At 45.3% G+C, this 10,654-nt stretch overlaps 1 protein-coding gene across 1 annotated transcript; it reads left to right on the top strand.

Annotated features, from left to right (window-relative positions):
- The first annotated feature begins 3,424 nt into the window (after window positions 1-3,424).
- On the top strand, window positions 3,425-9,572 carry CASP8 (caspase 8, apoptosis-related cysteine peptidase). Its single transcript, XM_014954388.1, has 8 exons — window positions 3,425-4,158; window positions 4,684-4,789; window positions 5,945-6,083; window positions 6,173-6,229; window positions 6,555-6,622; window positions 7,096-7,234; window positions 8,222-8,723; window positions 9,027-9,572. Exons 1-8 carry the CDS (start codon window positions 3,851-3,853, stop codon window positions 9,160-9,162), a joined length of 1,455 nt encoding a protein of 484 aa, XP_014809874.1. The 5' UTR covers window positions 3,425-3,850; the 3' UTR covers window positions 9,163-9,572.
- Window positions 9,573-10,654: the final 1,082 nt, after the last annotated feature.

The raw sequence follows: 10,654 nt of genomic DNA, 5'->3' as shown, positions 1-10,654 counted from the left end.
TGGATCTGAGACAACACTTTGTAACGTCTTTTGTTAGTTTGTATTTTTTGGAAATCTACGTCTAGCCACAAAGATGGGGTTCTTTATTCAATCCTGCTTGTGTTCTTGAAGTGAAACTTTTTTTTCCAATTCCACACGGTGTGTTGACAGTTGCATTTTGCTCCCCTTACCCTTTTTCACCTTCCAAGTAAAAGGGGGAATACCCACTCTTAGAATCACAGCTCTGTTCACACAGGTTTCATAAATAATAGACATTACAAGCACTATGTAAATGAGAGTGCTGTTTGTGGCAAAAGTAACCAGAAGGTGTTACTAGGTATGATATGGTTCGTGGCTGACCTTTGGTTAACCATTCAGGAAATGTGGCAACAATTTATTTACATTTTTATAATGTTTTCATAAATGAGACCTTGATACAAAGTTTGTAATTAGATTTGTGAATGTTGGTTTATGAAAAGGAAATACAGCTTAAATGAAATAACTGCTTCCTCTGGGAGAAACTTGCTGGAAGGTGACAGCTACTCTGGTAAGGAAGTTGTGAATCTACAGCATGTCTGGTTTTTCATAATTCGCTGGGTCAGAGTTCAGTACTCAGGCCAAGTTCTTTCATATATTCTAGATGAGGGGGAATTGGATATCAAATTTATTTATTTGGTATATTTGGTGCTTCATGGGATTTTGATTTAGTAGAGTGATACAGCAACATACTGAAATCAGAACACAAGCATAATCGTGCAATTGCAATATTCAGTTGAATCACAATACAAACGTGATTCTCATTACCCATCTCTGTATGCTCACCATCGTGACATTGGGCATCCTCAGTTTCGATAGTACATGTGGGTTGAAGCCAGCTGAAGCCCATTACTCTTTTCAAAGTTTGAATCTTTTATTGGTTGTCCAGTTTTTATAGTTTTATGTTGGGCTGAGCCACGTATTCACACACACAAACACACACCCACACCCCAGTTGACTCAGGAAGACATTATTGTTTGCTAATTGTCTTGGGGAACCTGATGATTCACAGGTGCAGCTGTCTTCTGCAAAACTAAAGTTACACTCCAGTCTCCCTGATGTTGAGGTAAATTGAGCTTTCTGTATGAGATCATTGGACTTTTGCCCTGCCCCTCTGAGCTGTCCTCTACAGGTGGAGCTGTGCTGGCTAGTCACACCCTGTCATTAAATTGGCATGGTATTTTGTTCTACCTGTTAAAATCAGGCTGCCTCCACAGCTAACGTTATTGCCTGCTGCTGAAGACCTGGTAGAAGGGTGAGAAAACCCTGTCAAAAGCCTCTAAAGGAGTGCAGAAAGTAGTCGCGCTGTGAATGTGTCTGTGGCTTGTGCGGTGATCAAGGAAGGAGAAAATGCACTTTCAGTTTCACGGTGCTGAGCAGAGTATGCTCACACAGCCCTGCAGCAGGGCACCTGATACGCTCTTGCACGTATTTGTGGCCCTCCCACAGAAACGACAGATAAGAAGGAAGTCAGATCTGCAATTTTCTAACTCTTTTCTTCCCTCTGTAGCACAAGTTAGAGAATGGCGAGGGGCAATTGTCCTTTCTCTCTGAAAGACCCTCAGCTATAGTTAACTTTGCCTGTCTCCCTTTTCTCCAGCTCCTCTCCAGGCAAAACAATCCTGGCACTCGATGCTGTGTTTTGTTTTCAGCCAGCAGAAGTGCTGCCACCAGAAAGTGGAGTCAGAAGGCTGGTAGGAAAGCAAAGTTGGTGAGGTAAAGCCCTGCAGGCTTAAACTGAAGGCAGGCAAGGTCAGAGTGATGCTGTTTGAAAAGGGAAATGCTCAGAAGAGTTGGAGAGGACTGTTAGCTGCACAGTCAGAAATAATGTTACTCGGTGGCATGAGTCACTGCCACACATTTGCATCTTGCCACCCATTCGTTCAGTTTAACGTCAGGATCCCAGAGATCTGTTTGTGCCCACCTTCCATGGGAAGTGTGTCATTCTCTCCACCTGAATGGTTTTGGGGTGACTTGTGCTACCCTTGGGATGGGTTAGTGGTGGGTGTGAGGGGCCTGCTCGAGTTCAGATCGCTGCCAGCTTCTCCCATTGTACGGGCTACTGTGAGTGTATGTTTTTCCGCCACCTATATAAGGGTTCATTCTTAGTTCTCAAAGTGGTGCAAAAGTGGAGTGGTACTGGGGACTTCTGATTAGGTGAACTGTTGGCTATGTCTGTGATCTGTAAGATCACAGGAAATTTTCCTCAGGAAATCTTGAAGTCCAGGGAGAAGTGGAAACAAAATATATACAATTTAGGAGATTAGGCTACGCAGCAGGGAGTCCAGAGCTAGATTTTTCACTGGAGATGTTGTTTGTTCAGCCCTTGCTGGTTACCCTTTTGATTCTGACCCTTAACGAACATGGGCACGTTCTCTCTGAAACTGTTCAGATCTGCCTCCTCTCAACTAAGAGCTGTGTCAAATTATGAACAGAGAATGGCACATTTAATCTGCAGTGACTTCTGTGTGATGCGCTAAAAAATAGTTGAGAACTTTGGGAATTCCCAGATACTAATTTCTGTGTGTCCTTTCTGTAATTGTGCCTTTTCTTGTTACTGAACCTGTTCTGTTACAGACAACCACAGGAATTCCCCAGGCCCTGAACGTGGCTGGCTCTTGTGGGTGCCGACGGTAATACATTTCTAGCTAGGTGGAACGTTATTCTGGACATGATGTCTTCTCAGCTTGGCCCAGGTCTTTTGCACTAGTTTTGTATTTGCGCAGCCACGTTGTGTTCAGGCCTGAATTGTGCAGATGTATCAGAGCAAAGAGAAGGATCCACACCTCCTTCAGTCTATTTACTAGGAAGAGCTTGTTTTAACAGGACTTGAGGGTGTATTAGCTCATGGGCTGTTAAAAGGTGTCTTGCCATAATCAGATTACTTCCACCTTTGACCCAACTTGCCACACATGCAGTTAGCAAATGTCTTGTGGGGGGTTTGAACACTGATAGGCCATTTCCATGGTAATGATGTAAAAGATTTCCGCTATATATACGGTCAAACTGGTTTTTCTTGATTTTTGCATGGAAGGGACTCTGGTTTTAAATCAGTGCTTAGCAAAAACACTTTCTTTATTTGAAGAGCATGGGTGCCCTGAGGGTTGCTCTCCTGCTCAAGGTGAGCACCGAGGTGTTAATGTTTGTTTGGGGGAAATGCCAACTGGTAAAATATCTTCCCTCCTCCCTCCCGCTGTTGTGATACACCGTCTATTGAGAGTGCTGCACCAGAAGGTGTATCAGAGATGGTGCACCATCTCAGGGTCCTATGCCATCACATGGTGCTCCTGCAAGCCTACTCCTGTTGCTATAGAAGGGTCTTCAGCCGATCTGGGAGGGCTGGGGAGGGAGCTGGTTCCATGGCCTGTGGCTGGTGGGGTAGAGGGCTGAACACCCGCATTGAGCGTGGAGCATTGCCTGCCAGCAGCCCCGAAAGGCTCGCAAGGAGAAAGTCGAGTCAGTGGCGTCATGTATGAGCTGCTTTCTGTTTGTATTAAGATGGCAATGAATCGTGAGTGCCTTTAACCCAGAGAGAGGTGGTTGTGGGAAGAGCCGGGGCAGTGGGAGAGAGACCTTTCTTTCGGCGGGCGCTGTGGGTTCAGTTCTCTCAAGAATGGGCTCACGAGCAGCCAGTGCTTCACCGCTGTGAAGGGAGGGGGCCTCACATGCGCCCGAGAGAGGTCCTCTTTGGCGGACGCGCAATGTTTACGTTGAAGTTTGCGGGTTTCTTTGTTTAAGTTAGACATGGAGAAGGAACTACAGCTCCCAGCGGCCCCTGCGGCGCGGCCTGCGCGGCGGAAGCGCCTCCGCCTTTCCCCGGGACGGGCGCGGGGCCATGGATGTCCCCAGGCAGCGGCTGCTGGCGGTCGGCGAGGAGCTGGGCGAGGCCGAGCTGGCGGCTCTGAAGTTCCTCAGCCTGGAGCACGTCCCCATGAAGAAGCTGGAAGCCATCCAGAGGGCACAGGACTTCTTCGAAGCGCTGAGGGAGAAAGGCATGATCGAGGCGGGGAACCTCTCCTTCCTGAAGGAGCTGCTCTACCGGATCAGTCGGATCGACCTCCTGGTTGCCCATCTGGGCTCCAGCCGAGAGGAGATGGCGAGAGAGCTTCAGATCCCAGGCAGGGCGAAGGTGCCCGCCTACAGGTGAGTGACCGGCGGTGCGGGCTCCCCGGGCGGCCGGGCTGAGCCGCTCCCGGCAGCTCTCCGGATCGGCCGCCCGTCCCCTGCCGTCGGTGCCGGTTTTACCGACCGCCGGGCTAAGGTCTGGAAGCGCACAAGCAGCTTCCAGGAGAAAGCGGGTACGGAGCCGTACGGAAAGTTGAAATTTCTGCCCAGTAAAAGGGTGAAAACCGAAGCGGCGTCTTTCTGAAATGCTTGGGAGCCCCCCGAGGGCCCCTGCCCGGGCTGGGTGCGAGTCTTGTCCTCCAGAAGGTTTCAGCGTGGGTTTGATTTCAGGAAAACTCAGATCTTTTTAATTGCAGCTGAAAATGGTTTGACTTCGGGCTGTCTTGGCACTGACATCCCATTTAAGAATGAAAAAAAAGGGGGATATGTGGTTGGGAAGGGGCTGGGGGGGCGAAGGGGACAGTTCAGCAGTCCGGTGGTAAATTGTACTAAGGGACGTGCTTGGGAACAGGATAAAACAGTGTCCTCTGCTTCTCTTTCTAGATACCTGCTGTTTCAGCTGTCAGAAGACATCACCAAAGATGAGCTGAGTTCTTTCAAGTTTCTTTTGGGGAAGGAATTACCAAAATGCAAGCTGACCCCTAAGACTGTAAGAATTTCTTTAATTCGTTTTTTTTTTTTTTTTTTTTTTAAATTATTATTGTATTGTAATCCATAGAGGCATTTGGGTTGCTATGACTTCTTATGGTGAAAACACTGTAAGAAAAATGATGCACCTGGAAAGGGATTTACAGGCTTTCCGGTGCATATGGGACTTGTGTGTGTGCAGCTTTCACAGCAGTGTCACAGTGCAGAGAGCATGGGACAACCCTGCACCAGGCACAGAGGGCCCTTCATGTCCATGAGCATATGGGGCTTAAGGGACTTGGTGGCTTTGATCTGTGTAAGACTGGGGACATTGATGAGCACATTCGCTCATCTTGACCAAGCAATTGTCTTTTGCCTGCTTTCTAAGCCATTATCAGACACTTAAAATGACCCCCTGTGGCTATTACTTTATGCTTTTGTTCTTTTTATTTCCAAACTCAGAAAATACAGATCTAAGCAGCAGATCCTTACCAAGGCTAAGGCCCGAGACCTTGGACTTTATAAATAGCCTTGCGGTAGATTTAGCTGCTCTTATACTATCTCAGCATGCAGTTCTGACTGCTGGGTACTTTGTTCTGTCTAATGACAACTCTTGTAGCATTTTCCCTCTTAGAGGAGAGACTGTGACCATCTAGTGATAGGTGTTCTGTTGGGGTGACCACTGTGCTCTGCCACTCGCTGTTTGGCAAGAGCCCCTGTCCCTTGGGTTCCCTTTTGCATTAGAGCAATCTCTACACCATACTTGCATGGTTATACTAATTTTTGCCATTGCTCAAGATGGTGATTCTTCTTTTTCAGTGAAGTGCACAAGATAGCCACTGGAAGTCAAATGAATGAAAGCATTCATTAAAAATGACATTGTATATTCCTGTATGATCACTGTTAGATCTCCTGGATTAGATCTTGTTAGATCTTGGTAGCTTGGAGCTGCGGAAGAGAAATAAGTGTGTTTTGAGAACATGTTTGTATTTGCACTACTTGTAGATGTTGTTGAACTATGTTTAATTGACTCAGCTGAGGTCTCAAGGGAGCTACCAGTCAGCTGGACTGATTATCCAGGTCATGTGTGCTGTCAGTACATGAAGGTTTAGGTGCACATGCTGCAACATCCCTCCCAGATGTGCCCTAAGAGCAAACTACCTCTCTGATTACCCAGACAATGCTCGACGTTTTCATGGAGATGGAGAAGAAGGGGATTCTGGGAGAAGACAACCTAAGTGTCCTGAAGCGTCTCTGTGCAGAGATTAACATCAGCCTGTTGAAGAGAATTGAAGAGTATGAATTAAACCTATTTGGTAAAACAAAACAAAAAGGCCTCTTTCCCATATTTATTCTTGAAGTTGCATATAGATATCTTATAGGACTAATAATGAATGCTTTTCAGGTGAAGAAGAGATGCTCATCACAGGGAAACAGAGGGGCAGCACAGGAGGCCCTGAAGGTAATGGAAACTCTCAAAAAATTAATGCTTAGATTTTTCACTCTTCTTCAGCTCTTGGATTCTACACTGCTTGCATCTCACTTCTTCACACAGGCACCTCTCTAAAAAGTGATCAAGTATCCAGTTACTTACTGACTGATCACTTCCTTTAAATTGATTATCTAGTGGTTTATAGCTAACAGGAACAGCAGTTCAACCACAACTCACTGTTTTCAGAGAACAGTTTTATCCTGGGGGGTACTTGTGGAGACAGAGAATAAGAACAGAGCTTCTCTCCTTTCTCTAGTGCTACATTCTGTACTGAAACTTTTTTGTCTTTATTCAGCCCATGCCCGATGGCTGGCGTCACCCATGTCACCTGATTCTCCTGGCAGTTGGAGTGAATCTTCCCAGGTAAGGCAGTTTGTTTCTCAGAAACCTCATCATTTTGGCCTAGATCATCCCTCCATGGGGTGAACAGTCATTATGAAAGCCCAACTGTTAAAAGCACTGTCTAGAAAAACGCACCACTGTAACATCCTAAGTCACAGGCAGCAGCTACTGCAGTGTTAAAACTTCAGAGACATTTGCAAGGGTAGCAAGATGGGTAGAGTTTATTGTACCAGGAAACAGTTGGCAGGTGGCCGGGCATGAAGCGGGTGAGCGCAGCATCCCGTGTGGGCTGAGCGTGGTGCTGTGGGTCCGTGGAGGGCTGTTGTGCTGGGCACAGAGTCCCAAAGGTGGTGGGGCAGTGCAGTGCCAGGTCCTGGGAGCAAAGCTGTATAGGGAGAGCTGCCTAGAGAGAAAGCCAGCTGGTGGTTTGCCCTGCTGTGCCGCTAGCAAGGGCTGGGAAGAGCGTAGTAGTTTCACCAGTACTTTCTTTTCAGAGGCTTGAAGCTTACAAAATGACTAGCCGACCACGTGGAGTGTGCCTGATCCTGAATAATCACAGTTTTGCAAAAGCCAGGGAAGCAGTGCCAGAACCCAAAAAATTGAAGGATCGGAATGGGACGGACGTGGATGCAGGTACAGTGAATATTAAAGATGAGTTTGTGTATCTTCAAAAAAGAAACCTAGTTTATTCTTCTGTACTAAAGGTCTGAATTTCAGTCTTCCCTTCCTGGGATACTTTTGTTTTAGTGGCTGAGTCAGCTTTGTACTGACAAACCCTAATCAACTTGTCAAGCTTTTACTGGCTGACTCTGAACAATTCACTAGCATTTTGCTATTTTACTGAGTTTGTAGCAACCTCAGCCTGGACTTTAGAAGCTAGGCTAGCTTTGAGTCAGCCTTATGCTTACTACTTCTGAAATATGCAGAATTCTAACCAAATTTGCTGCTGAACTAGAATTGGGCAGTTGTTTAATATAAAACTTAAAAAAAAAAAAAAAAGGCAGGAAGGATGTTGGAATTTAGAGACTCAATTACCTTACTATTCAGGCATCCTGATTTTAGTAGGCTGTCTTGCAGCAGCAGCAGCAGCATAGCTCATCGCAGGCCCTAAGGTCTGTAATACGGGTGTATTTGCACTATCTGTGCCAAGAGATAAAATCCCTCAATGGGCCTCCCAGCCTGAATTGAACTCTTGAACTCCAACTTAAGTAGTCAGAGTGCGATGTTTCTTTTCCCGTGGTACAGGTATTACCCAAACAGGCAGTGCCTTCTACTCCTGGGTAAAGCAACTGCACTGTTCAGCAGTGAGAGATGATGGGACTAGCTGTAAAGTGGGTGGGGGAAAGAGAGACAGCTTTCTTAACATGCTTTCCAGACAGAAGAAATACTAAACAGCAAGACTGCAAGGAAACGTTTTAATGAGAGTTAAGGGACCTCAGTAGAGATTCGATTAGAAATTACACTACTAGATTATTTTCAGAGCAGAAATGCAACCACCTGGATAGCAGCGCAGCAGAATTTTAAAAAAGATCTTTTATCTCTAGAAATGCAGTTTGCAATTGCAGATTCCAACTTTAATATAATGAACTGGCTCCAATTCCCCTTCTGTTTACTTTCCAGCGGCTCTGAAAACAGTCTTTGAAAAGCTTCATTTTAAAGTAGAAGAGTGCAAAGACCTCACTGCAGAGAAAATCCGTGAGACTATAAGCATCCAACAGCGCAAAGACCACAAGGATGAAGACTGTTTTGTTTGCTGTATCCTGTCTCATGGGAAAAAAGGTGTTATATATGGTGTTGATGGGCAGGAAGTACCTATCCAGGAACTGACCACGGCTTTCACTGGACAGAATTGCCGCTCACTTAATGGAAAACCAAAAGTCTTTTTTGTTCAGGCCTGCCAAGGTGATGCTTGCCAGAAAGGTGTGACCATCGAAACAGATTCTGGAGAGCAAGATTCTTCTGTAGAAACAGATGCAAGATTCCAGTTCGACTGCATCCCTGCAGAGGCAGACTTCCTCCTGGGCATGGCTACCCTCCCAGATCACGTTTCCTTCAGAAGCACAGCGCGGGGGACCTGGTACATACAGGCTTTGTGCCAGCACCTGAGGGAAAGCTGTCCTCGGTAACTATATTTCCTTAAGCTGCTTCTTGGCAACACCCATATTTTCCTTCTGAATGACAGGAGTTTGATTGGGATGCAGAGGTAGATGATATGCAGTAGCAATGCTTGCTCAAAGGGAAAACAATAATGTAAGACACAGCAACACCATGCAGATTTTTCAAAGCAGCTTAGCTAACTGCTTTGAAGCCCGTTTAAAACAGGAGCCATTAGTACTGGTATAGATCAAGATATATGAGAAAGAATGTGGTAATTTTTCTGATGTTAACCGCCTCCCTAATACAAAACGTACCTGTGTTTTTGCAGTGGAGAAGATATTCTCACCATTCTGACAGCAGTGAATCAAGAGGTGAGCAGAAAAACTTGTGAGCCCAATGCAGAGAAGCAGATGCCACAGCCAAGTTTCACGTTGAGGAAAAAACTCATCTTTCCTGTTGACTAAATGAGAGGGAACTGCGTGGCAGAGGGAGCTGCAGCAGCCTAGATCAGCTGGTATCAGCTAAAAATTTGGTAAAATGTAACGGACTGAATTTCAATGTCTGCTCTTACCACAAGAGCAAATGTTGTTATTGGAAGTACAGCCAAGGAGCAAAAGCCTTAAGAAATTAGTGTTAATATATATGACACTTTATACTTGAAAGCATCTCTGAGCTGGTCTCCATATTGGGTTTTGCTAACTGAAATTTGCTCAAGTGTCCTCTATCAGCCATACCGCGTTGCTGTTGGTTTAGTAAGGTATCTTTCCAATGCAAATTTTTAAGACAACTATTATGAAGCCATGTGTATTTTATGCCTACCTTTTGCAAAATAAACAGGGGAGTACTGCAAATTTTATAGGATATAATCAGCTCATATCAGTGTCTTTTGTTACTTCTCCCCACCACTTAAAATCATTCATTTTTAGTTTCTTGGTACACCTCAAGGAAGAGTCAAGCCCTGGACTTCCAGCATCCTCAGCGGGATGTGGCTGTGACCTCCATTTTAGAGTATCCTCTACACAGAGTAGTTGTGACAGTGAAAATCAGTGTTTGTAGATGTCCAGTTATCCTGTATTCACTTACCTTCTGATCTTCAAGTCTCAGTTCTAGGCACAGCAAAAGTAGTAGGTGAGCTAGGTAAGTACCCAGCTCCTTAAAAACATTTTTCTATTGCCTCCTGTGATCAGTACACACAGCACAGGGAGTTCTGTAAGCTCTGAGTAGAAGCTAAAGTTTTGTTAGTATCGCTGTTTTGTTCTGAATGAGAGGCTCGTTCTCTTACACCCTTGTTACAGGGTGTTCCCTGGACTCTTCTGCTGAATACTTCTCTCTTTGGTACCAGTTTGTGTCTGCAAAGGTAAGGGCAGAGAGATTACAGACTCTGAGAATGATTAGAGCCTTAACAACTGGCAGAGGCAGTAAGCAATTAGAGAAACAGGCAAATCTGTGCTTCCAAATTCTAGGAGTAATTTTCCAAGATAGTTGTTGATGCTTGTTTAGGAGTTCATCATGAAACCATTGAGTTACGCCCAAGCAAGGCCTTATTTATATTCACTTCTCCATTGTCTAAAATGCTATTTAAAGGCCTTTTCTCCTGAAAGACTGTCAAAAATCTTTCTTTTAGCAGTGCGACCAACTAAAAGGAAAACAAGAAAGGAGCTCAAGGCATTTCCAAGTCTCATCTGTGCAGAATCACCTCAGAATTTCTTTTCAGAATTGCCAACATCCCATTGATTTAGGTGGTTTAATAAACCCATTTTCTCCCAGAAGCTCTTCCTTGCACCTTCCTCAGGCACGCCTGAGCATTAGTGATTAGTTCTGGCTATTTTCCTCCAGCTTCAAATAAGGTCCAACTCTCTTCCCTTATTACATCTCAAGTGCTAGAGCACAAGTGGGAACAACAAATTCTTCCCTCTTAAACTTTTACACAGCACGTACACTCTTAGAAAGCAGCTG

Source organism: Calidris pugnax, unplaced genomic scaffold (assembly GCF_001431845.1).
Source record: "Calidris pugnax isolate Ruff unplaced genomic scaffold, ASM143184v1 scaffold103, whole genome shotgun sequence".
NCBI classification, from domain to species: Eukaryota; Metazoa; Chordata; class Aves; order Charadriiformes; family Scolopacidae; genus Calidris; species Calidris pugnax.
Note: the sequence above shows the minus strand (reverse complement) of the source record. Positions and strands in the feature narration are given on the sequence as shown.